This window comes from Budorcas taxicolor, chromosome 17, assembly GCF_023091745.1.
Source record: "Budorcas taxicolor isolate Tak-1 chromosome 17, Takin1.1, whole genome shotgun sequence".
NCBI lineage: Eukaryota > Metazoa > Chordata > Mammalia > Artiodactyla > Bovidae > Budorcas > Budorcas taxicolor.
The window spans coordinates 62,287,819-62,315,813 of record NC_068926.1 but is presented as its reverse complement, the minus strand read 5'-3'; the positions used below and the strand labels follow the sequence as shown (position 1 = coordinate 62,315,813).

Genomic DNA, 27,995 nt, shown 5'->3' with positions numbered 1-27,995 from the left:
TCAAAGAATGGTAGAGGTGCTAGTAGCAAAAGCAAGAGTTGACTCCAACGGATCCAGGCCCCTGCAATAGAATCTTTTCTGTGAGCATAATAATGGTGTCTGGGTGTCTGCATCACGCCGAGCCTCTTGCTTTAGTTGGTAGAACTTGTACTGTGTCCAGCCATATACTCCACAGTTGAGCAGACCCAGAGATGATGTTGTTAGAGCCTGGAGGAGATGAAGGGGTGATGGAGCCCATCCTTCAGGTTTTCAGAGATTTAGGGAGGAGTTCCATTCCTCTTATTTATAAATCATTGTTATATTCACTTCAAAAATCAAGATTCGGTGTTGTTTTTAAAAACTATTTTTCATCTCTTCCTGAACTCACTTTTCACACTGTTCTTTGTCATGAGAGTTAGTCATATTTCTTACTATATACATACAGACAATGAAGTGGTTTCAATATCCCACCTTATTCCCCTATTTCCTGGGTTAGGCTTGAGGAAACTGCCAAGCAGCATAGTCTGAGAGCCCCCAAAAACCTACTTAAATCTGACAAGGGGGGAAAGAATCATTCTTTTCTTTGTTTCTTTCTCTCTGTTCACCTAGAATAGCTAATTTATCTATTCATTTCACTCTGGATGAGAGACAGTCATGTCACTATCAGTGTTTCATAAGAACATTACCTGGAAGAGCTTGTCTTTTGTTACCCATCCCTTAAAAAAACACATCAATAAAATGAAATTGGCTAGAGACACACAAGCTCTGAAATGCATGGCAGCGCTTTCATAAAGATATCTACCTCATCAATGAGGAAATCTTCACATTTTTCAGAACTGAATGCAAATAATATATTTTTCTCTTGCAATGTAGAAAGAAATACCCTAAGTGGGGGAAAAGGTGCTTACTGAATTTTGGCAGTGTAAGAGAACAGGATAACAAAGTGTAAGAACAGACATGCTGGATGTTTTTTTGAAGATGTTACCTGGAGAACATAGAGGGCCATATGAAGTCTGGTGTCCTGTAGTTTTGTCAGCTTTATGATCATCAGAATGACAGCTGTGAAAACACAAAGCACAGATCTTGTTGCCAGTTCTGGGTATCTGAGCATAAATTTTTTCAGTATAAACACTTGAGCACTGTGAGAATTAGAGGCATGATGAAGACTAGCAGTGAGATAAACCAGTTATATAAACCACTGGCTTCAGGTCTCCTCCAACAGCAGGTCTCCACTGCTATTCCTCAGTGATTAAACTTTGCAGATTATTAAGAGTAGTAATGGAAGCAAAACATACTATAGGGAGGACACAAGTTATGATTTTTAACATGTTTATCAAGCCTTTTCATAAACATTATCCAATCTGATCCTCACATTACAACTCTGTGCAGTCGGAAGGGCAGGTGTTAATATTTCTGAGTTCTGTCATGACATTTCCTCTCATATTATTACATGTCTAATTCTCTCAGCTTCTAAAAACATAAGAAGGAAAAGAAGTTAAGGAGGTTGAGAAAAACTGGAAATATGGGTGGGACCAAAGTAAATTTTATATGCTGGATGGGAATTTCTAGTCATACTTTTTGGTGAAACTACTTTGCTTGATTACAGTCTAACAATTATCCTTTTCACTGCCTAGATCTTTCAGTTAAGATACCCACCTGGGCTCCAGCAGCAAAAGAAGGCCACTGGGTAGAAACGTACTCGCTGCTCCAAGATGTGAATCACTGCCCACTGTTCACTCCCCAGAAAGCCAGTCGATTTCAGAAACTTCTTGTAGAGTGTCTGGGCTTGAATGAGTAAAACCTAAACATGGATTAGAGCAGTGAGTAGTCTGCCTAACACTTACTAAAACTTCCCTGTCTAGTCTGTCATTTTGGAGAGAGCCTTCTCTTAGGATCTGACAGCAGGAAAGACCATCCTCTTATCTTTATTGTCTTTACTATCTGAGATAAGGTTTTTCTTTTTTTCTTTTTTCTTTTTTGGAGAGAAAATTCTCCAGAGTGATCCTTTGCTTGGCCAAGGAAATGGACAAATGTTAGTCAAACTTGTGGTTATCATGTTCAATATGTAAAATTTACATCAACCCTAAGGCTTTTATTTTTCTCAATGAGGTTACCTACAATATGCATGGGAAGTTAAAACTAAGATATAACCAGATTCTCTTACAAAATACTTTCTTAGAGGTTGTGTTAGACAGTGTTCTAGCTTAAAACCTTTTAAATAAATAGTTTAGCACTTGGCAGAGCTTAATATTCTCAGCTCCCCCCAAAAAAAGTTTTAGGAAGATTCTTACTATCTTTAGATGGAAAACAGATTGTTTTTCCCTTTCAACTGGGAGCAATTTGAACACGCTTTAGTTAACGAAATAAATATAAATCAGTTAAATATCTTTTCTGTTGGGGAGTAAATTAGGTAATAAACCTGAGCTTCCCAGGTGGCTCTGTGGTAAAGAATCTGCCTGCCAATGCAGGAGATGTGGGTTCTATCCCTGGGTTGGGAAGATCTCCCTGGAGAAGGAAATGGCAACCCACTCCAGTATTCTTGCCTGGGAAATCCCATGGACAAAGGAGCCTGGGTGGGGCTATAGTCCATAGAATTGCAAAAGAGTTGGACACAACTTTAGTGAGTAAAACAAGTAAAACAACAACAACAAAAAAAAAGTGACCAAATCTGAAACTTTTTTCAAATAATCCAGATCTTCCTGGTGGCTCAGATGGTAAAGTGTCTGCCTGCAATGTGGGAGACCCAGGTTCGATTTCTGGGTCGGGAAGATCCCCTGGAGAAGGAAATGGCAATCCACTCCAGCACTCTCGCCTGGAAAATCCCATGGACGGAGGAGCCTGATAGGCTACAGTCCATGGGGTCGGAAAGAGTCGGACACGACTGAGCAACTTCACTTTCACTTTTCACTATCTAAGTTAATAACCCAATTCCTTAAGTTCAGTCATGCATTTTCCTTTACCCACAGATACAGGAATCAAAAGGAGGCCAAAACTTGATTTGAGATTATTTATGTCTAGTAGAAATCAGTTCACCATCTTCCAATTAAAAAAGAATCAGAATGCCAGTTCTGAATGCCCATTGAAGTCTAGGTTATTCTGAAGGAGCAAACAGGAATCCCCAGGGTCTCATGTTTTGGGAGACTGGTCTCTCTTGTCAATCAGTTCTAAGCGAAAACCATCAAGGTCATTTTAACATAAAGTAGTCACTGTGCTTTCTTTACAAAGTTGCTGATTTGATCAAAGCTACCTCCATAACTTACTTTTGAATTATCAAAGAAAATATTCCACAACTGCATTTCATTCACACATGCTAGGTATGCTAGCAAAAAGAAAAAAATTGTGGGATAAAGTTGGTCTACAAGCATAATTTATAATCCCTGAACTAGCATGTAAAGAGGAGAAAATGATACTGAAAAGTAGATTTGGCAAATAAAAAGGCATATTTCCTTGCTTACTGATTTTGTCCTAGGCAGTTATATATAAATAACATATTGTCCCACAGATGATTATTTGTCCATCATTCTGATGATATCAAAGGAGTATTTAGTAACTGTATGAACCACTCAATACTTTAAACTCAGTTAGATATAGGATAAGCACAAATTTATATTCAATGAAGAACCAAGAAAAGAAAACTCTTAATTATTTGGAAAATTAAATCAAAGAACATGTTCTGTGCTCCAGAAAATCATACTATATAAAGAATATACTTGACACATACTAGTTTTCTGGTCTGGTCCTTCGTGAGGATCCATAGGAACACATACTAGTTCTAGAGTGAGCATAATTCTCACCTAATGAATACAGGCTCTTATCCCCACTCATCATTTGACTTTGGGAAGTACAAAAGATTGAGAAAGTAATTAAATTATCAATATGTACCAGTCACTTCCTTGGTTCTAAGACTATAAGAAGTGCCTATGTACCACATCTTTCCCATGGAGGCCCAGAAATATTGCGCCACCTCACCCCACCCCATCCCACTTTCCATAAAGGCAGATAGGGAGGTACAGTACCACAATGGTGAAGAAGCTGAGTACAAAGCTGGCCAGGAAAATGATGAGCCCATAAAAATAAAGTGTGCTACAGACTGATGTGTTGGCAGAAGGCAGGAGCTCAGCCATGGCTGGTGGTGGTGAGTACATCAGGATACACCTAGGAAGAGAATCAATGGTCTGGAGTGTTGCTACAGGTGTAAGACCAGAGAGAGAGCCATTCAGTGCGACAAAACTTAATGAGTATGCAATTTTACTTATCATCTAGCTAAGCCTTGTCCATAATACCTTGTTCCTTCTCACTGAAACATTCTCATCTAGTCACTTTATGTCATATTTCTACTTAATGTACTTTTAGCCTTGACTATAGCCCCTATCCATAGCCTATTTAAAATACAAGCACCTTGGATAGCATGGATGTACAAAGTCATCTTCCATCTTTATTTACAGAAAAGAATAGGTGTAGTCTACCATGAAAATGATAGGTTTGGTCCTTACTTACCTGTGGCTCTGGCTGAAGTTGCGGAAACATTCACTGACGTTGCCCAAACAGAATACAGGTACCATCAACAGTAGAGGTATCAGACTGGGAGGGAAAAAAATTATCACCCTAATATTCAGACTTTTTTATGCCTTTTTCCCTGTGCAAAATATTCTCCTATCCTTCTCCCAATACCATTACCCTATCCACTCTCCATGAAAACATACACATTTAATTTCTTCAAGAAAAATACTTCAAAAATTTTAAGTATACTTTCTTTTCAAGTTCCTGGTGAAATGAAGCACGAAATGCATTTTATATCTAGGTTAATAAAACCTAACAGATTTTCACAGTCTCTGGGAGCTATGGGCTTCCCAGGTGGCAAAGCAGTAAAGAATCTACCTGCTAAGGCAGGAGACATAAGAGATGTGAGTTCAGTTTCTGGGTTGGTAGGGTTCCTTGAGCAGAAAATGGCAACCCACTCCAGCATTCTTGCTTGGAAAATTCTATGGACAGAGGAGCCTGGCAGGCTACAGTCCATGGTATTGCAGAGTCGGACATGTCTGAGTGACTAAGCATGCACTCTGGGAGTTGCATGATCAGATTAAAAAACCAAGTGGGTCAAAATGAAATGAAAAATCTATCAAGGACCTATGTGCTCTGTCCATTCCCTGAGAAATTTTCCAAAACACAGCCTTAAGCAAACAGTTATTTATCCAGCTTAATATATGCAGATTCCTATAACTGGAAAAGATCCAGGAGTAAAAGATAACAATGTCTAAAATCAACTCAATGTGACCATCACTTTAGGTCAGATACTTTCTGAGTTTAGTAAAAGAGTCTCACCCAATGTTATAAAGGTGAATAAGTTCTTAAAAATCATCTATTACAGCTTTCATGATATATGAAAAGGAATCTGAAGTCAAAAGGCTTAGAGGAAAAATATTCACTCAAGGTCACACACAGTTCATGGCAGAACTGGGGCTAAAACCCAGTCTGTAACTTCAAATTGCTTGCCTATTTACCTGGGAAAATGAAATCAGTAATTACACATTTGTTGCTTCCTACTCAGTAAAGCTATGTGAGGACCAAGGAGTGACAGAATGAATGGAAATAAGAGCTCTGTCCTTTTAATTGTTCCCACCTGGACCCAAGAATAATGAGTCTACACCATGCTAGGAAGGAAAAAAAAATCTTACCTGGACAAAATGATGGCTATTTGACTAATTCGGCAGGTATAATCTATAACCTATGAAAATAATAAATGTGACTATGTCTCAGGATATTGCCAATCATATTATAATAATACCAGGTCATCACTTACTATTTGATAGTACAAAAATTCCCAATAGCAGGTTTGCTTCAGTTAAGCAATATTTGATAAAAAAGTAAATGAAATGAATAGTTCCTTAGCACTGAAGATAAAGAGAATTTATCTGTATTATTGTATATTAAAAAATACACCAGTAGAGGGCCTGCAGAGAGTAGCTTAATATAAGATTTGGATACCACAACAAATTCTCTTAAGAAGAAAGGCAAATATGAAATTACATAGTAAATCTTCATCTTCTAATAACTGCTCAATCCTCTCCTCTTTTAGATCAAGGGAGGTGTAAACTGTTCAGACCTTATAGGTGGAGTAAAAGTCTATGTATAAGATGACCAGCAGAAACCACTCACAACCCAGGGTTAGTATAAGACAGAATCAAAAAAGGCACCTTGAATATAAGACCTATCTAGAAAATAGGAACCCATGTTCCCTGCATTGGAAGGTGGATATTTAACCACTGGACCATGAGGAAGTCCCCCAGCACTTCATTTTTATGATGAAAAATTGAGGCCCAAGAAAGGAAGATGATGTGCCCAAGGTCATACAGGAGATAAATGACAGAAATAGGTTTAGAGGACAGATCTCCTAATTTACTTTCAAATGCTCTTTTCACAATGCTATAATACCACTTATTCATTCAACAAACATTTGCTGCATTTCATCATGTGCATGACAGGATACCACTTTCATTTGTTCTAAAACTGTAGGCTTTGGAAAAAATATGCTGGGAGGCTTTCTAGATTCATTTATTCTATGGTGCTCTTGAACAAAAATTTTCCTTCAAAAAGCCATGACAGAATGGATACGGCATAAATAAAATGACTAGAATACTGAGTAAGATAAAATAAACATAGACAGTTAAAGAAATGAACATTGCTAACAACATAAAAATGTAATCTGCTAAATCACCTAGTGATTTACTTAAAGAATCAAAAATAAGGAACTAAGAGTACTATACAATGGAATACTATTTAGCAATAGAAAGGAATGCATTACTTATATACAATGAATGAACTTCAAAAGCATTATGCCAAATAAACCAGACACCAAAATATTTTGTATGATATATAAAATATCTATATGAAATGTCCAGAAAATGAAAATCTACAGACATAGAAAGTGTATCAGCAGTTGCCTAGGGCAGGGTGAGCCAAATACGACATAGAGACTGAACAACAAGGGCAGGGCAGGGTATGGAAAACAAATTTAACAGTAAATATGCATGAAGGATTTTACTGGAGTGAAGAAAATATTCTGAAACTGATTTAAGATAATTTTACAACCTGATAAGTTTAGTTTTAAAACCACTGAACTGTACACATGAAATAGGTGAATTATATATGTAAGATATGTATACACAGAAAAGGATCCAGGTATATTGACTTATTTACCAAGTGTTCTCTTCTCTTTCTGTAATGCTAGACAGTGTCCAAAACTCTTGTGACTCAAAGAAGGAACAGGTTGCTTCCTGGATCCATCCTGTTTTCTAATTACCACGCATTTATTCCTCTGCCCTTCTGCAAACCAATATGTGTAACCCACACATACCAACAAAATACTTTAGAGCACAACACTCTGCCTTTCCAATATCCACAACCCAAATCCCAGGTTAACTAGCTGGGCATTTCCCTATCTGCTCACCAAGATCATCTTCTTTAACAATGATGGATTGGCATAGAGCCAAGAAGGATTTCCCCTACTGAAAGGAACCAGGCAAGAATGGTAATATTGTAAATAATGTTTCCTATAATCAAATCCTGTTGGTGGTGGTGGTGGTGGCAAAAGAGTAGAGAAATCATGTCAACAGAGTGGAAATTCCATGAGTTTTCTCTTTTATTAACTCCCATGATTTCACCTAGTCAGTGCTAAGTGCTCAACTATTTGTCAAAGACATGTGGATTTGTTTTAGCATACTGTTCTTAACTATCACCTCTGAATAAAACTTACCAGTGAAAATGTCCTCTGTGCACTCTGGCTAGGTTTCATCCTCAGTTCTTTGTACAGATACCAGATATAATTGATGGTGTAGAAAAATGAGGAGATGTACAATACCTAGATGAAAATCAAAACAACTGATCATAACTGTCCCACTATGGAACAACAGACTGGTTCCAAATGGGAAAAGGAGTACGTCAAGGCTGTATATTGTCACTCTGCTTATTTAACTTATATGCAGAGTACATCATGAGAAACGCTGGACTGGAAGAAACACAAGCTGGAATCAAGATTGCCAGGAGAAATATCAATAACCTCAGATATGTAGATGATACCACCCTTATGGCAGAAAGTGAAGAGGAACTAAAAAGCCTCTTGATGAAAGTGAAACAGGAGAGTGAAAAAGTTGGCTTAAAGCTCAACATTCAGAAAACAAAGATCATGGCATCCAGTCCCATCAATTCATGGCAAATAGATGGGGAAACAGTGGAAACAGTGTCAGACTTTATTTTGGGGGGCTCCAAACTCACTGCAGATGGTGATTGCAGCCATGAAATTAAAAGACTCTTACTCCTTGGAAGGAAAGTTATGAGCAACCTAGATAGTATATTCAAAAGCAGAGACATTACTTTGCCGACTAAGGTCCGTCTAGTCAAGGCTATGGTTTTTCCAGTAGTCATGTGTGGATGTGAGAGTTGGACTGTGAAGAAGGCTGAGCGCTGAAGAATTGATGCTTTTGAACTGTGGTGTTGAAGAAGACTCTTGAGAGTCCCTTGGACTGTAAGGAGATCCAACCAGTCCATTCTGAAGGAGATCAGCCCTGGGATTTCTTTGGAAGGAATGATGCTAAAGCTGAAACTCCAGTACTTTGGCCACCTCATGCGAAGAGTTGACTCCTTGGAAAAGACTCTGATGCTGGGAGGGATTGGGGGCAGGAGGAGAAGGGGACGACAGAGGATGAGATGGCCGGATGGCATCACTGACCTGATGGATGTGAGTTTGAGTGAACTCCAGGAGTCGGTGATGAACAGGGAGGCCTGTCATGCTGCGATTCATGGGGTCGCAAAGAGTCGGACACGACTGAGCAACTGAACTGAACTGATGGCTTCTTTCAATTTATTTCATTATTTTCTACTGTAAGAATCCTAACTACTGGTCTATTAGTAACTTACCATCTAGTATCTCTATTATGCAAAACTGGGCCAAGTCAGAATTCAACCCAGGCCTACCTAAAATATGTCCCAGCGTCCTTATTTTATCCTTTTGACTGTTCAGAGGAACCACATTATTCACTTCCTCTCAGTCAACTGTTCTATTTTTATAAGGATATCATAGAATCTTTTCCTATTTCATTTTTTAATTGAAAAAAGGACATCAGAAGGGTACAAACGAACGTTTTTTACAAAACAGAAGTAAAATCACAGATGTAGAAAATAAACTTAAATTTACCAGGGGATAAGGGGTGGGGGAGGGATAAATTGTGAGATTGGAACTGACATATAGAGTTCAGTTCAGTTCAGTCGCTCAGTCGTGTCCGACTCTTTGCGACCCCATGAATCGCAGCAGGCATCCCTGTCCCATCACCAACTCCCAGAGTTCACTCAGACTCACATCCATCAGGTCAGTGATGCCATCCAGCCATCTCATCCTCTGTCGTCCCCTTCTCCTCCTGCCCCCAATCCCTCCCAGCATCAGAGTCTTTTCCAAGGAGTCAACTCTTCGCATGAGGTGGCCAAAGTACTGGAGTTTCAGCTTTAGCATCATTCCTTCCAAAGATATTCCAGGGCTGATCTCCTTCAGAATGGACTGGTTGGATCTCCTTGCAGTCCAAGGGACTCTCAAGAGTCTTCTCCAACACCAGAGCTCAAAAGCATCAATTCTTCAGCGCTCAGCCTTCTTCACAGTCAAACTCTCACATCCATACATGACCACTGGAAAAACCATAGCCTTGACTAGACGGACCTTAGTCGGCAAAGTAACGTCTCTGCTTTTCAATATGCTATCTAGGTTGCTCATAACTTGTCTTCCAAGAAGTAAGCATCTTTTAATTTCATGGCTGCAATCACCATCTGCAGTGATTTTGGAGCCCCAGAAAATAAAGTCTGACACTGTTTCCACTGTTTCCCCATCTATTTGCCATGAAGTGATGGGACCGGATGCCATGATCTTTGTTTTCTGAATGTTGAGCTTTAAGCCAACTTTTTCACTCTCCTCTTTCACTTTCATCAAGAGGCTTTTACAGACTCCTATATAAAAAATACTTAACTAGTAAGGGCCTACTGTATAGCACAGGGAACTCTATTCAATACTCTGAAATGGCCTATGTGGGAAAAGAATCTAAAAAAAGAGTGGATATTTGTTTATGTAGAACAGATTCACTTTGTTGTATACCTGAAACTAACACAATATTGTAAATCAACTATACTCCTATAAAAATTTAAAAAATAAAGAAAAGAAAAAAAAATAAAGAAAAGGACATAAGAATTTCCATTTCTAATAATGAAAGCCTAGACTATCCAAACTGAACTTTCCATTCAAAAGAACTAAACATGAATATTTTTTTAATCTTTAAAAACATCGAAGAGCTGACAAGATTGCAACAAGCCAGCACGACAAAAATCCAAGAGAAGGAACTTTTGCTTCCATCTTTGATGAAATAAAAGGAATAGAATTTGCACCTCAGCCTTAAAAACCTAAAACCTGGACAAAATACATGAAAATACTCTGTTTTCAAACATCGGATAACAATCAGTACAGAACAGTAATCCCTGAAAAAAGAAAAACAAACAAGTTGAACCCAGCTACCCAGCTGGGCAAAGTGAGTGTGGTGAAGGGGAATCCAAAAGAAATAAGCTGTCTATGAGCTGAGACAGATTTCAGTGTTCATGGAGGCCAAGGCAGCTAAAATGTGTGAAGCAACTTATCAGAGAAGAGGCAGATACATAGAGACCTAGCGCTCTGCAGGTTTGCAGAGGTACCTTCAAGTCTTTGGTTAAGTATTAATCTATACACATGAGAGAGAAAACCATGAAGAACAGAGAAAGAAGCACCAGAAAGGAACATGTAGAACAATCTTCAAAAGAAAAAAATCCCTAAAGGAATAGTTTATGTCTCCATAAGCCAGTGCGGAAAGACTTCTTAATCCATAGGCTGAATGGCAGTATTGTAGAATAATAATGTAAAATCGTAAGAAGAGTACTGCCCTACTAATTAAACCAAATTAGCTATACATGAAATACTGCCCTAACTAAGCTTAAAAGCAAGCCTTCAAAACAAACCAAGGATCAAATGAACTCAGAGTTAACTACATTGAAGACAAAATTACTGAATTTAAAGGGGATTTATATGTATATATAAAACCTAATAGTCAACAATATAAAATCTATAATATCTGGTGTGTATTAAAATATTTTAAGTCATGTAGATAAGCAGGATATTATGGCCCATATCAAGAGAAAAATTAATCAATAGCAATGGACCCAGAAACAACCTAGATTATAAAAATTGGGGGAAAAAAGTTAAAGGAACTACTGTAAATATACTCAGTATGTCCAAGAAGGTAGAGGAAAGCATTAGCACAACATTGAGAAATGAAAGATATAAAAAAGATCCAAGTTGAAAGTCTAGAGATGAAAAATATATGGGAAAATTAGAAACTGCAAAAAATTAGTAAGCTTGAAGACACAGAATTGGAAACTAAAATGAGACACCTAGAGATAAAAGACTTTGAAAAGAAGGAACAAAACTTCAGTGAGTTATGTAACAATACAAGCAGGCTAATAATCCCTAATATGGAATTGGAATTCCAGCAGGAGTAGAGAGGAAGGGAGGAAAAAATATATATATTTGAGGGAATAATAACCAAAAATTTTCCAAATTTGATGAAAATACAACCACCATGTCCAAGAAACTTAATAAAACCAAACATAAGAAACATGAAGAAACCATACCAAGGTACAACATAATCATGAAATTAGATGTCAAAATCCTCAACAAAATATTAGCAAACCAAATTCAACAATACATAAAAAGGAACATATACCATGATCAAGTGGAATTTATCCCAGAATGCAAGAATGGTTCAATATCCACAAATCAGTCAATGTGTTATACCATATTAACAAACAGGAAAATAAAAATCATGATGATCACAATAGATGCAGAAAAAGCTTCTGACAAAATTCAATATCCATTTATTAAAAAAACTCTCCACAAATTGGGTATAGAGGGAACATACCTCAATATAATAAAGGTCATGGATGACAAAACCACAGCTAATATCATACTCAACAGTGAAAAGTGGTCCTCGAAGATCAGGAATAAGACAAAGGTGCCCATTCTCACCACTTCTATTCAACAGTAATAGAAGTCTTAGCTACAACAATCAGACAAGAAAAAGAAAAGGCCTCCAAGTTAGAAGAGAAGAAGTAAAATGGTCACCATCTGTAGATGACATGATACTACACATACAGAATTTAAAAATCTCTACCAAAAAACTACTAGAGCTCATCAGTGAATTCAGTAAAGTTGCAAGACACAAGACTGATATACAGAAATCTGTTGCTTTTCTATACGTTAATAAAGAACTATCAGAAAGAGAAAGCAAAAAAACTAATTCCATTTAAAATAGCATCAAAAAAAAAAATAAACAACTAAAGAGGTGAAAGACATATTCTGAAAACTATAGAATGGTGACAAAGGCAACTAGATGATACCAAGAAATAGAAAGATACACCATGTTTACGGATTGGAAGAATTAATATTGTTAAAATGTCCATAGTATCCAAAGCAATCTACAGACTCAAGGCAATAATCTCTATCAAAATACCTAGGAGTACTAGAACAAATAATCCTAAAATTTATATGGAACCACAGAAGACCCAGAATAGCCAAAGAAAGCTTGAAAAAAAAAGAACAAAGCTAGAAGTATCACATTCCCTGACTTCAGACTACAGTACAAAGGTAAGTCATCAAAACAGTATGGTATTGGCATAAAAACAGGCACACAGATCAATGGAACAAAATAATGAGTCCAGAAATTAACCATACACTTATGGTCAATTAATCTATCAAAAGAGGTAAAAATAAACAATGTGAAAAGATACTCCTCAATAAGTGTTGCTGGGAAAACTGGACAGCTATGTGTAAAAGGATGAAATTCAAACATTTTACCACACCATACAATGCTTCCCTTGGCAGCTCAACAGTAAAGAATCAGCCTGCCATGCAGCAGATGCAGGTTTGATCCCTGAGTCAGGAAGACCTGTGGAAAAGGAAATGGCAACCCACTCCAGTATTTCTGCCCCAGCAATCCCATGGACAGAGGAGCCTAGTGTGCTACAGTCCAAGGGGTCGTAAAAGATTGGACACGACCTAGCAACCAAACAACAACAACTCCTATGATCACACCATATACAAACATAAACTAAAAATGGATCAAAGACTTAAATGTAGGACAGGAAACCATAAAACTCTTAGAAGAAAACATAGGCAGAATACTCTGACACAGAAATATTTTTTAGGATGTCTCCTCATGCAATGGAAACAAAAGCAAAATAAACAAATGAGATCTAATTAAACTTAAAAGCTTTCGCCCAGCAAAGCAAACCAGTGAGAAAAAGAATAGACAAACTACAGAACAGGAGAAAATATCTGCAAATGATATATCCAATATGGAGCTAATATATGAATAGCTCATACAACTCAATATCAAGAAGCCAAAAAACCAAATTTTTAAATGGGCAGAAGAACTAAATAGACATTTTTCCAAAGAAGACATACAGATGGCCAACAGGCACACACAAAAATGTTCAGTGTTGCTAATTATCAGGATAATGCAAATAAAAACCACAATGAGATATTAGCTCACATCTGTCAGAATGGATATCACCAAAATGACCACCAATAACAAATGTTGGTGAGGATGTGGGGAAAAGGAGAACCCTAGAACAGCTGGTAATGTAAACTGGTTCAGCCACTATGGAAAACAGTATGGAGGTTCATGAAAAAAATATAATTACCGTATGATCCAGCAATTCTACTCCTGAGCATATATAGCCACAGAAAAAGAAAACAGTAATTTGAAAAGACAATTTCAAACTCCAATATTCAGTTCAGTTCAGTTCAGTCGCTCAGTCGTGTCCGACTCTTTGTGACCCCATGAATCGCAGCACGCCAGGCCTCCCTGTTCATCACCATCTCCCGGAGTTCACTCAGACTCATGTCCATCGAGTCTGTGATGCCATCCAGCCATCTCATCCTTGGTCGTCCTCTTCTCCTCCTGCCCCCAATCCCTCCCAGCATCAAAGTCTTTTCCAATGAGTCAACTCTTCGCATGAGGTGGCCAATGTACTGGAGTTTCAGCTTTAGCATCATTCCTTCCAAAGAAATCCCAGGGCTGATCTCCTTCAGAATGGACTGGTTGGATCTCCTTACAGTCCAAGGGACTCTCAAGAGTCTTCTCCAACACCACAGTTCAAAAGCATCAATTCTTTGGCACTCAGCCTTCTTCACAGTCCAACTCTCACATCCATACATGACCACAGGAAAAACCAAAGCCTTGACTAGACGGACCTTAGTCGGCAAAGTAATGTCTCTGCTTTTCAATATACTATCTAGGTTGGTCATAACTTTTCCCAATATTCATAGTAGCATTATTTATATAACCAAGATATGAAAGAAACTTAACTGTCCATCAACAAATGAACACATACAAAATACATGGTATAAATAAATAAACACACACACAAACACACACAAAATAGAATATTACTCAGCCATAAGTAAGAATGAAAATTTGCCATTTACGACAACATAGATGGAATGGGAAAGTATAATGTTTAGTGAAATAATCAGAGAAAGATAAATACTATATGTTACTACCTATATGTGGAATCTAAAAAATAAAACAAATGAATAAATGTAACAAAACAGAAACAAACTCACAGATATACCTAATAAACAACTGGTTGTGCTAAGTTGCTTCAGTCCTGTGTGACTCTCTGAGACCCTATGGATTGAAACCACTTGTTTATATTCTTGCCTGGAATATTAACAAGTGGTTACCAGTGGAAAAAAACAGATGAGGGAGGGGCAAAAAATGGATAGGGGATGAACAAGTACAAGCTACTATGTATAAAATAAACGATAATCTATTAAAAAGTGAATCATTAGGTTGTACATCTGAAATTAATAAAATATTATGCATCAATTATATCTTAAATTTAAAAAAAAAGAAATTCTGACACATGCTACAACATGGATACACCTTGAAGACATTAAGCTCGGTGAAACAAGCTAACACAAAAGGTCAAATACTGTATTATTCTACTGATATGAGGTACCCAGTGCTTTCCAGGTGGTGCTAATGGTAAAGAACCCACCTACCAATGCAGGAGACAAAAGAGACATGGGATCAATCCCTGCATTGGGAAGATCCCCTAGAAGAGGGCATGGCAACCCACTCCAGTATTCTTGCCTGGAGAATCCCCATGACAGAGGAGCTTTGTGGGCTTTAGTCCACAGGGTCGCAAAGAGTTGGACATGAAGAGTCAGACAAGAAGCAACTTAGTACACACATGAGGTACCCAGAGTAGTCAAATTCACAGGTGGTTACCAGAGGCTGGAAGGTACAAGAAATGGAAAGGTATTATTTAAAGGATACAGAATTTCAGTCTGGGATAATAAAAATATCTAGAGGTGAATAGTGGTAACAGTTGCACAGCAATGTGAATGTATGCTGCTGAACTGTATACTTAAAAGTGGCTAAACTACTAAAGTTTGTTATGTATTTTTACCAAAACCTAAAATTTTTTAATGGTTAAATGGAAAATTCTATGTTAAATGTGTTTTACCACAATTTCAAAAACTACAACTAATTCATTAAATAAATAAGCTACTGTGTTTAAGCCCTCTATAGTCCATCCCTTCCACTGATTACAAACAAAAACTGTCTGGTAAAAATATAAAAATCAACTACTTGAGGACTGTGAAAAGTAAACAAAAGCAACTGGATTACAGAAGGGAATCAAATGTGAAGAAGTGAACTGCACAGAAATAAGTTTCCCAAACTTTTTCTCACAGTTTTGCCTCAAATGTGTGCCCCAATCATGATGCTGCTCAATGTAGGCACCTAAAACTCTAATAGAAACCCATCCTTTAGGCTACAGAAACCGGAGAAGGGCTCCCATCAGGTAGGAAGGTATGGAAATGTATGGGGAGAATCCCAGAAATGATAAGAGTCAGAAATGAGGATGCTCTGATTCTGTGTGTGATTCCACAGAAGTCTCAGCCTAATCCCTACACCATGCATGAGCATGGCAGTCCCAAAACAGCATAGCCAAGGATTAGAGAAACAGACTGAGATTTGAACCACTGCCTAAAGATGATGAGATGATAATTACATTCTATATATAAAGAAAAGAAAAATGTCACTGACTCTCATGGGAGAAGATAATCATCAAACATCAACTCAGAAATGAGCCAGATGTTGGAAACATCCAACCAGTATTTTTTTATTTATTTATTTTTTGGTGTGTGTAGCAGAGTTTTATTAAAGTGTAAAGGGATAGAGAAAGCTTCTGACATAGACATCAGAAGGGGACATAAACAGTGGCCCCTTGTTAGTTTTTAGCAAAGCATTACATACTGATCACCAAGAATTTTGAGATAGTTGTTAGTTTTTAGCAAAGCATTCTATACTGGTTAGCAAGCATTTTGAGATAGAATTGGTAGAAAGAGAGTCATCTCTGGCCATAAAACAATTGACATGAATCTTGAAGACAGGCAGATTTCCAAGCAAATACAGAGGTTCATTAATACAGCTAATTAAGAAAAACATTTTCATGAGTAAGACATACTGGTTTGCTGAGCCAATAGCAGCTCAATGCTTGAGAAAAACGAGTTCAGGAGGAACCAAGTGTCGTCATGGAGCCTCTTTTAATCCTGTGTAAAAGAAAGAAAGTGAAGTCGCTCAGTCATGTCCAACGGACTGTAGTCTACCAGGCTTCTCCATCCATGGGATTTTCCAGGCAAGAATACTGGAGTGGGTTGCCATTTTCTTCTTCCCAACTAGTATTTTTAAAAGCAACTATTTATAATGCATTTAAGGGAAAAAACACTTGAAATAATTTTAGGGGGTGACAGAAATAGGAATGTTTATTAACTTGATTGCAGTGACGATTTCATACATATATAAAAAAATGTACACTTTAAATATATGTAGTTTTTGAATACATAGCTCAGTAAAGTTCAAAAAATAAAGTAACAATCACATCCGTGCCAAACACAACGTAACTGTTACTAGTGACAGTTTTATAGATTTAGGAGACTGAGTGTGGAAAGATGAAGTACTTGCCTAAGGTCACAAAGTTAATCAGGTTCAGAATTCCAATGCAGATTTTTTTTTCCTAGTAAGATAATGCTCAAAAGCCTTCAAACTAGGCTTCAACAGTACATGAACTGAGAACTTCCAGATGTACAAGCTGGATTTAGAAAAGGCAGAGGAGCCAAAGATCAAGTTGCCAATATCCCCTGGATCACAGAAAAAGCAAGAGAATTCCAGAAAAACTTCTCCTTCATGGACTATAGTAAAGCCTTTGACTGTGTGGATCACACCAAACTGTGGAAAATTCTTATAGAGAATTTTACCAGACCACCATAACTGCCTTCTGAGAAACCTGTATATAGGTCAGGAAACAACAGTTAGAACCGGACATGGAAAAATGGACTGGTTCAAAATTAAGAAAATAGTACATCAAAAAAAAAAAAAAAGAAAATAGTACATCAAAGGCTGTATATTGTCACCCTGCTTATTTAACTTATATACGGAGTACATCATGTGAAATGCCAGGTTGGATAAAGCACAAGCTAGAATCAAGATTGCCAGGAGAAATATTAGTAACCTCAGAAAAACAGATGACACCACCCTTATGGCAGAAAATTAAGAGGAACTAAAGAATCTCTTGATGAAGGTGAAAGAGGAAAGTGAAAAAGCTGGCTTAAAACTTAACATTCAAAAAACTAAGATACACCATCTGATCCAATCACTTCATGGCAAATAGATGGGGAAGAAAATAGCAACAGTGACAGACTTTTAATTTCTTGTGCTCCAAAATCACTGTGGACTGTGACTGCTGTCATGAAATTAAAAGACACTTGCTCCTTAGAAGGAAAGCTATGACAAACCTAGACAGCATGTTAAAAAGCAGAGACACCACTTTGCCAACAAAGGTCCATATAGTCAAAGGTATGGTTTTTCCAGTAGTCATGTACAGATGTGAGAGTTGGACCCTACAGAAGGCTGAGCATCGAAGAACTGATGCTTTCAAACTGTGTGCTGAATGAAGAATCATCTTCAGAGTCCCTTGGACTGCAAGGAGATCAATCCAGTCAATCCTAAAGGAAATCAACCCTGAACTTTCACTGGAAGGACTGATGCTGGAGCTCCAATATTTGGCCACCTGATGCAAAGAACTGACTCACTGGAGTAGACCCTGATGCTGGGAAAGACTGAAAGCAGGAAAAGAAGGAGGCAACAGAAGATGAGTTGGTTGGATGGCATCACTGACTCAATGGACATGAGTTTGAGCAAGCTCCGGGAGTTGGTGACGGACAGGGAAGCCTGGTGTGCTGCAGTCCATGTGGTTGCAAAGAGCTGGACACAACTGAACGACTGAACTGAACTGAACTGAATGAAGGCCAGGGAAGCCTGAAGGGCTGCAGTCCATGGGGTTGCAAAGAGTCAGACACAACTGAAACTACTGAACAACAACAAAGATTATAATATTATAATATAATAATTGTTTATTATTACCTGAGAAAACACAGCCTTAACCCTATTTATGAGGTTATAAGCAGGACTGAATAAAGTATGTCTCTAAGATACTTAAATTCATATGAGATAGGTAACATATTATCAGTACCTGGAGTTCATATCACTAATTACATATTAGTATTTTCCTACTAAATTAAAACAAATTTACCCTCTTGCAACAACTCCCAGAGGAAGTAACCAGCAGTGAGTATAGACTGCACATTAACCTCTACTTTTTTCACATCCCAAGTCTCAGAAACATTATATACTGATAGTACTAGATAGGTTAATCCACTGATAAAATCTATGAAAGATATATAACTTACATATAATCATATGTAGTATTTCTAAAAGTCAATGTTTATTATATTAATAAAAAATGCAATAATCGCAGAAGATGTTGAAATATACTCCATTATGTGAAAGTATGGTCACAGTATGTTGAATAATAAGAGCAGATTATAAAGAGTATTAATATAGTATATTTGCTCTAAAATGCATTTATCTATAGAGAAGATTGAAAACATTATATATTATGTATATTACATATAATATATATTATGTATATTATAATATAGATAAAATATTAAAGAGTAATTATAGCTGGGTGATTTAATTACCTTTTTGCTTCTCCATATTTTCCAAGTTTTCTATAGTAAGTAGTTTTTTAATGTGGAAAAACAGTAAAAGCTATTATTTCAAAGTGTAACAATAAATAAAAGGGTCCCACTTTCCAGAATGGGTTTTCTTCACTTCTTATTTAGATCAGAGTGTGCCTTTCATACAAGATGTTGTCACAATCTAGTAGCACTCACCTGTCCAACTACTTGCAGGTTATAGCAGACAATGTCCTTATTGGCTGTTGAAGTACCATAGAGAAGTGCCTCAGTGAGCCAGTATATCCCCAAAAGGAGGTCAGAGAAGCTCAGGTAAAAAAGTGGTCTTCTCTGTCAAAGCAAGAAAATTCATACTTTCAAAAATGATGCAGCCAAAAGAATGTAACAATCAATTAGGTTTAACCTTTCTAATATAAAACTGGGCATAATTTCTCTGGGCCCTCTGCTACTGGCTAACTGTAGGGAATCTAAATGAACAATCCAGGTAGGAAGGAATCTGAAATCTCAATTATTCCAACTGTTCTGGAACCAGAGGAACTTCTCCCTCACAGAGACATTCCTTCCTCAGATACAGGGTCAAAGGAAACAAAGAAAAAATGAAAAATTTTGTAATGGAGACATAGCTCAAATGGGAAATTTTAAGTGTTCTAGCTGCACAGCCAACATCTTCTAACAACAAGAAATGAGATCTGAGTGTTTTAGGATATGGTTAAGAACACAAAGAACATGAAAACAGGTGTTTTTAAATTTTCATATAGTTTTAATTTGCAATATTTCTTTACTGATATATAACTGACAAATAAAATTATAAGATAATTAAAGTATATGTGATGATCTGATGTATATATACACTGTGAAAGGATTTCCCTCAAGTTAGTGAACACATCCATCACCTCACATATTTACCTATGTAACATAAATGTGTGTGAGAACATTTAACATTTACAGTCTATCCTCTGAGCAAATTTCAACTATACAATATAGTGTTATCAACTATGGTTATCATGTTATGGACAAGATCCTAAGATTTTATTCATCTTATAGGCTTTCATATTAATGAAAGTCAAGGTAGAGAAAAATACCAGCAAGAATTATATATGTTGTCTTTCAATTTCTAGCTACATTCTGAAGTTTGTCTGTCTCACTTTCTAGTATCCTTCTCCTTTTGGTCTACACACTCCCACTTTCTTGAAAACAGTTTTGGACCCCCATGGAGAAAATAATAAAATGTTTATTAAAAGACCCCAAAGATCTAAGGTGAATGCTCATGAACTGTAAGATCCAGTATTATGAAAATGTCAGTTCTCCTTTAACTGATACACAGATTAAATGTAAATCATTATATCTCAACATATTTTCTTATATAGTTTGATGAAGTTAGCTCTAAATTTGATACTGAAACACAAAATATCAAGTTAACCATGACATTCTTCAAGAAAAATGAGAAAGAGGACTTATCCTACACATACCAAAACAATATAAAGCTGGATATAATATAAAGCAGATACAGTGGTACTAGCCCAGAGACGGACAAATAGATCAATGGAACAGAATGGAGTCTCAAACAAGCCCAAGCATGCAAACATATATATATATATATAAGATTTATAAACTTTTGATACAAGACAGAGGTAGCTTTCTGGGTGGAGAAAGAACAGGCTTTTCAAAATGTGATACTAGAACAACTGGGTATCCATATGGATAAAAATGAAATTGGGCCCCAACTTTCTATTTCACACACTCAGAATGTCTTCAATTTTAGGGAAAGTTTTTCCTAAACAAAATTCTAAAAGAAATAGTTAAAAATTTGCCCACATTAAAATGAAAAATGTTTGTCAAAAGATACCATAAAGAAAGTGAAAAGACAAGCTACAAAGTGGGAGATCTTTGTAACACATATGACTAACAAAGGAATAGTATCCAAACAATATTAAAGACAAACAAAAACTCTTAAAATGCAATAAGAAAAACTAATTAAAAAAAAGGACATAAGCTTTGAACAGGTAGTTAAGAAAGAAATTCAAATAACCATAAACATGTGAAAATACATCTGACCCAATCAGTAATAAAAGAAATTAAAAAATTAAAATTATAAGGAGACCAAAGTCAATCAATCATAAACTACAAGGGGACCAAAAGTCAAATCAACCAATCGACAATGAGACTGGGACTTCCCTGGTGGCCCAATTAAGTGGTTAAGAATTTGCCTGTCAATGCAGGGGACACAAGTTCAATTCCTGGTCTGGGATCTAAGATCCCACATGCCTTGGGACAACTAAGCCTGTGCACCACAACAGGAGAATAGCCCCTGCTTACTGCAGCTAGAGAAAGCCCACATTTAGCAACGAAGATCCAGCACAGTCAAAAATAAATAAACTTTAGTTTTTAAAAAAATCTACAGTGAGACAAAAATTACACACCATGACAAAAAATTTTAAAGTCTGACAATATCAACTACTGAGGGGAACATGAAGCAATGAGACATTTCATACACCGTTGGCACAACCATTTGAAGAAAGCTTGGCATTATCTACGGGATATCCATATCCTATAGCAACTCTATTATTAGGTAAATACATTAGATAAATTTTTGCATGTGGGCATCAGAAGACATCTACCAGATTGTTTAAAGTAGCACAGATAGATAAACTGTGGTATGTTCATAATACAGAGTGCTAAACATCAATGAAAAAGAAATGAAGCAGAGCTATACACAACACCATGGACAAACCTCAGAAGTAATAATGAGGGAAAAAAGCAAATCACAAAGCAATACATCCTCAAAAATGCAGTGTTATCCCATCTATATTAAGCTCAAAAATGCAAAACCTAAATTCTTTCACAGATTTTACTGGTCTATGACCTACCACAAGTTTATAACTGTTAATGGGTAAAAAATTAAAACAGAATACAAAATAAACTCTGGAGCAGAAAGGCAGCCAAGCAGCTCTTGTGAGCAAGAACATAATTATAGTCAATGATTCAACAAATAACCTTAAACATAGGGAACTGCTGGTCATTAAAACATACCTAAGGTTGTTCATGGAGAAATAAAGGATAAAAAGAGGTTTATATACTTTCACTCATGGATGGAAAATCATGAGTTCTATTAACAGGAGACAAAATCAAATAAACAACAAAACCTGGGACTTCCCTGGTGGTTCAGTGGCTGAGACTCCCAACTCCCAGTGCAGGCGATCCAGGTTCAATCCCTGGTCAGGGAACTAGATCCCACATAATGAAACTAACAGTTTGCATGCCACAACTAAAGGATCTCATGTGATGCAACTAAGACCAGGAACAGTCAAATAAATAAATAATATTTCTAAAAAATATATATGTAAAGAATATACCATTAAAAAACAAAACTGATGCATCCATTATTGAACTAAAAAAATATGTCACCCCTTCGGTTTAACAAGATACTATATAAAAGGCAACACAAAGACATGTATGATAGAAGCCATACTTTAAGAAAAATACAAAATATAGAAAATTTAAAACTTTTTTAAAAAGGTACTTTCCTGGTGGTCCATGCTTCCACTACAAGGGGCACTGGTTTGATCCCTGGTCAGGGAACTAAGATCCCACATGCCATGTGGCCTGGCCAAATATTTTTTTAAAATAAAAAATGTTTTAATAAAAATACAATCAGAACAGTAGTTAAGAAAGACATGAAAAAGCTTAATAATGATCCTAAACATGAAAGAAAAATCTTAAAAAAAAACATGTATCTGTATTTACTTAATTAAAATCAAGAGCAAAATAAAATGCAGAGACAGAATGCATTATGTGAAAGGCTTTCCCTGAGAAGGTTCTGGGTCCAGGTCTATCTGGAAAGGTAAAACACCTAAAGCAACCCATATTAACACTCTTCCAAAACCCCACTTCCCAATATTTCCAGTGAAATCAAGTTACAAAGAATATCAAAAGTGACCTTCATAAGGAAATGAAGCCACACAAGTGTAGTGAAGTACATCTGCCTTTTTTTTTTAACATTGGCTGGCCTAAGCCACTTTCTTCTCTTTTAAGGTTGCCTCTCCGAGTCACTGTCTAATCAGCTAGTCCACTCAAAGATTTCCCATGGATTTCTCCAATTTACCATAATTATTAATTTAATAATTATCTTTCATTCAGATTATTGCTCATATGTCTTTGTTGTTAAAAATGTTATTTAACAAATAAAAAAAAAGTGTAGTATAGCTGACCAGAGAAGGCCATGGCACCCCACTCCAGTACTCTTGCCTGGAAAATCCCATGGACAGAGGAGCCTGGGAGGCTGCAGTCCATGGGGTTGCTAAGAGTCGGACACAACTGAGCGACTTCACTTTCACTTTTCACTTTCATGCACTGGAGAAGGAAATGGCAACCCACTCCAGTGTTCTTGCCTGGAGAATCCCAGGGACCGGGGAACCTAGTGGGCTGCCGTCTCGGGGGTCGCACAGAGTTGGACACGACTGAAGCGATGCAGCAGCAGCAGTATGACTGATATTTAAGCTGGAAAAATTGGAATCTTCCCTAAACCAAGAAAACAGAATGTGTAGGAACTACTGAATTAATAATTACTAATATCCTGGAATGTGAAGTCAAGTGAGCCTTAGAAAGCATCACTACGAACAAAGCTAGTGGAGGTGATAGAATTCCAGTGGAGCTATTTCAAATCCTAAAAGATGATGCTGTGAAAGTGCTGCACTCAATATGCCAGCAAATCTGGAAAACTCAGCAGTGGCCACAGGACTGGAAAAGGTCAGTTTTCATTCCAATCCCAAAGAAAAGCAATGCCAAAGAATGCTCAAACTACCGCACAATTGCGCTCATCTCACATGCTAGTAAAGTAATGCTCAAAATTCTCCAAGCCAGGCTTCAGCAATACGTGAACCGTGAACTTCCTGATGTTCAAGCTGGTTTTAGAAAACGCAGAGGAACCAGAGATCAAATTGCCAACATCTGCTGGATCATGGAAAAAGCAAGAGAGTTCCAGAAAAACATCTATTTCTGCTTGACTGACTATGCCAAAGCCTTTGACTGTGTGGATCACAATAAACTGTGGAAAATTCTGAGAGAGATGGGAATACCAGACCACCTGACCTGCCTCTTGAGAAACCTGTATGCAGGTCAGGAAGCAACAGTTAGAACTGGACATGGAACAACAGACTGGTTTCAAATAGGAAAAGGAGTACGTCAAGGCTGTATATTGTCACTCTGCTTATTTAACTTATATGCAGAGTACATCATGAGAAACGCTGGGCTGGAAGAAGCACAAGCTGGAATCAAGATTGCCGGGAGAAATATCAATAATCTCAGATATGCAGATGACACCACCCTTATGGCAGAAAGTGAAGAGGAACTAAAAAGCCTCTTGATGAAAGTGAAAGAGGAGAGTGAAAAAGTTGGCTTAAAGCTCAACATTCAGAAAACAAAGATCATGGCGTCTGGTCCCATCACTTCATGGGAAATAGATGGGGAAACAGTGGAAACAGTGTCAGACTTTATTTTTGGAGGCTCCAGAATCACTGCAGATGGTGACTGCAGCCATGAAATTAAAAGACGCTTACTCCTTGGAAGAAAAGTTATGACCAACCTAGATAGTATATTGAAAAGCAGAGACATTACTTTGCTGACTAAGGTCCGTCTAGTCAAGGCTATGGTTTTTCCAGTGGTCATGTATGGATGTGAGAGTTGGAATGTGAAGAAGGCTGAGCACCGAAGAATTGATGCTTTTGAATTGTGGTGTTGGAGAAGACTCTGGAGAGTCCCTTGGACTGCAAGGAGATCCAACCAGTCCATTCTGAAGGAGATCAGTCCTGGGATTTCTTTGGAAGGACTGATGCTAAAGCTGAAACTCCAGTACTTTGGCCACCTCATGTGAAGAGTTGACTCCTTCGAAAAGACTCCGATGCTGGGAGGGATTGGAGGCAGGAGGAGAAGGGGATGACAGAGGATGAGATGGCTGGATGGCATCACGGACTCGATGGACGTGAGTCTGAGTGAACTCCGGGAGTTGGTGATGGACAGGGAGGCCTGGCATGCTGCGATTCATGGGGTCGCAGAGTCAGACAAAACTGAGCGATTGAACTGAACTGAACTGAAGGTCCTTCAGGCTCTGGTTATGTGAAAGGTATGAGCACTGAAGCCAGAGAAATTAAAGGTTGTACCCCAGGCCAAACTAGACACCACATCTTTATAAAGCTCTAACCCACTGTCATGGCAGAGGTCACCCTAGAGCAGCGATTTTCAATCAGGAGTGACTGTCTCTTCCAGGAGACATCTGACAACATTTGAACAACTGGGTTATAACAACTGGGTGAGGAAGATTTCTGTAACATCCAATAGGTAAAGTCTGCTAAACATCCTAAGATGCAGGACAGCCACTTATAACAAATAATCATATAATTCTAAAGGTCAATAGTGGCTGAGACTGAGAATCTCTGCTTACTCCTTTCTATGTAACTTATATTTTATTAACTTAATCACACCTGGATGAAAATTTTAATAAACATCCAGGAAGCAAACATTAAGTAATTTCACCTCACAGGAAGATGTGTGGCCTGATTACTTTGGCAGGCAACTAACAATACAGTATCAAGACTTCTACTTTCTAGTTTTACTTACATAGCCACATTCTATCTCTGAAATTCAAAATTCTCTTTTCATTAGACACTATATTTCAGCGGTTTAAAGCGTATGGGAGAGGGACTTCCCTGGTGGTCCAGCGGTTAGGATTTTGCCTTCCAGTGCCGGGGGTACAGATTCGATCAGGGAGCTAATATCCTACATGCCTCAGGGCCAAAGAAACAAAACATAAAACAGAAGCAATATTGTAACAAATTCAGTTAAGACTTTTAAAATAGTCCACATTAAAAAAAAAAATCTTCAACAACAAAAAAAATACAGGTGAGGAGAGGCTCTGGAACAAGATAAGTCTGCATCCAAATACTAGTTTTAATACTTACTAGCTATGAGACCTTAGGAAAATCCATCAATTTAATAAGGATTCCATTTCTCCATCTATAATATCAGACTAATAATATCTACCTCACAGGATTATTTTAAGGATTAAATGAAAAATGTTTCTTTTTTTTTGGCTGCCCTAAGCAGCATGCGGAACTTTCCCAACCAGGGATCAAACCTATGCCCACTGCAGTGGAAGCAGAGTATTAACCACTGGACCACCAGGGAAGTCCTGAAGAGCGTGTTTAAAATGCTGGGCATATGTAGCAATAATACAATAATTATGAAAATTGCGTTTAATTTGAAGGGGGATTGTAGTTAAGAGTTAAGGCTTTTGAAAAATCCCTGCTCTGCTACTTACCGTGTAACTTGAACAACTTATTTCATGACTTTGAGTCTCAATTTCCTTATCTGCAAAATTTAGCTAATACCATTCTTCTCACAGGACAGTGATGAGGACCAACAAGATAAAGTATTTAACATATGGAGTTAAAGTGGGCCAAATAAAACCTAGTGACATTTTCTACATTACAAAAGTTCTCTAATACATGTTCTAAATTACATTTTGCTTAATTCTGTGCCACCTGGCCTGATTTTTAAAGTTTCCTTATATTTTTCTTAAAATATTTTTTCAAGGCAGTGAAAGCCCAGAAACCTACCCACTAGGACACTGAGGAACTCCCTGGTTGGTTTTTTTTAATACCTAAAGAATATTCAATTTTTATTTGTCAATTACATCTCAACAAAAGGAAAGGGGTTTTTTGGTATGATTAGTTTTACATAGGATGTATTTTTGTTCTGTTTTCACTGTTAAATGTAATTGCCAGAAGGCCAGAACAGCAAAATAAATATCTTTTGTATAGCAGTCTTTGAACTATTTCCAGCCCCACTAGCAACTTTACCGACATATCAACATCAGAAAACTCACCTCTTGGCAGGACCCTGCCATGCTTAGAGCAAATTATAGGCTTCCATCTCCTTGACTTTAATAATTAATGCATACTCCAAAAAAATCTACATTTATCCACTAATCCACATCTAGTCCATTTCTCAGTATTAAAAATTATAGTTAAAATAACTACTAAAAGAAAAGGGAGATCTACTGGCAATGTCTAAAGCATCCCAATGGATCAAAATGACAAATTCACAAGCAACTTATAGATTCCATCACTTACAGGGGACACCCACCTCACTTAATTATTTCAAAGGCTAAGTCACTGAAAATTCAAATCCAACACGAAAACAGATGGCTCACCTCTGGAGACTTCTGTATGTTCTGGAATACAGCATAGGCAACAAGTGAGCTTGAACCTATAACACTGACAGAGATAAAAGACTTTCATTAAACAGGACAATTGGGGCTCCTTTGTTTTTGCTATTGATTTTATATAGTTACTGACATATAATTGATATAAATTAAACTGCACAGTTTTAAAAATATGGAATGCTTCATGAATTTGTGTGTTATCCTTAAGCAGGGGCTATGCTAATCTCTGTAACGTTACAATTTTTAGTATATGGGCTACCAAAGTGAACACTTTGCAACTGGTTTTGAAAATCAATCCTGTTGACCGAAATATCCTTTGATTTCTTCAATCTGTTTTTTTATTATTGTAGTTGTTGATGTTATTGCATTTTATTATTCAGAAAAAATCAGCACGGTAAAGAAGAGCATCTCTCTCTAAAGAATAAAAGTAAATCCCCAGGGGGTGGGGGGTGGAGATATAGAAACTACAAGAATTCTCCAGTTCTGCTTGTAGTAGTTTAAACAGTCACATTACATGAGATTAAATAAACTTACCTCAGAGTAGCCATGACAAACTGTATCCACTGTATTGCAGAAAAAAACTAAATAAAAAGAGAAAATGAGAATAAAATAAAGTCTTTAAATTTT

The 27,995-nt window shown here is 37.2% G+C and overlaps 1 protein-coding gene and 1 non-coding gene across 2 annotated transcripts; both read right to left on the bottom strand.

The window, feature by feature from the left end:
• TMEM116 (transmembrane protein 116) lies at positions 1–27,916 on the bottom strand. Its single transcript, XM_052654460.1, has 10 exons — positions 27,903–27,916; positions 27,357–27,420; positions 19,349–19,480; positions 7,733–7,837; positions 5,655–5,704; positions 4,477–4,560; positions 3,996–4,134; positions 1,636–1,780; positions 965–1,038; positions 1–207 (listed from the first exon to the last, which is right to left on the bottom strand). The coding sequence occupies exons 1-10, from the start codon at positions 27,914–27,916 to the stop codon at positions 1–3; spliced, it is 1,014 nt and encodes a 337-aa protein (XP_052510420.1).
• Positions 27,535–27,639, bottom strand: LOC128062688 (U6 spliceosomal RNA). The gene has a single exon (XR_008200841.1). It is a non-coding gene; the product is annotated as a U6 spliceosomal RNA (small nuclear RNA).
• Positions 27,917–27,995: the final 79 nt, after the last annotated feature.

Bases quoted from the DNA above. Each gene is read 5' to 3' on its own strand.
- TMEM116 (XM_052654460.1), bottom strand. The intron at 1,781-3,995 runs GTACTGTACCTC...ATCCATGTTTAG, and splicing joins TCAGCTTCTTCACCATTGTG to GTTTTACTCATTCAAGCCCA. The intron at 1,039-1,635 runs GTGGGTATCTTA...GTGTTTTCACAG, and splicing joins CTTTTGCTGCTGGAGCCCAG to CTGTCATTCTGATGATCATA.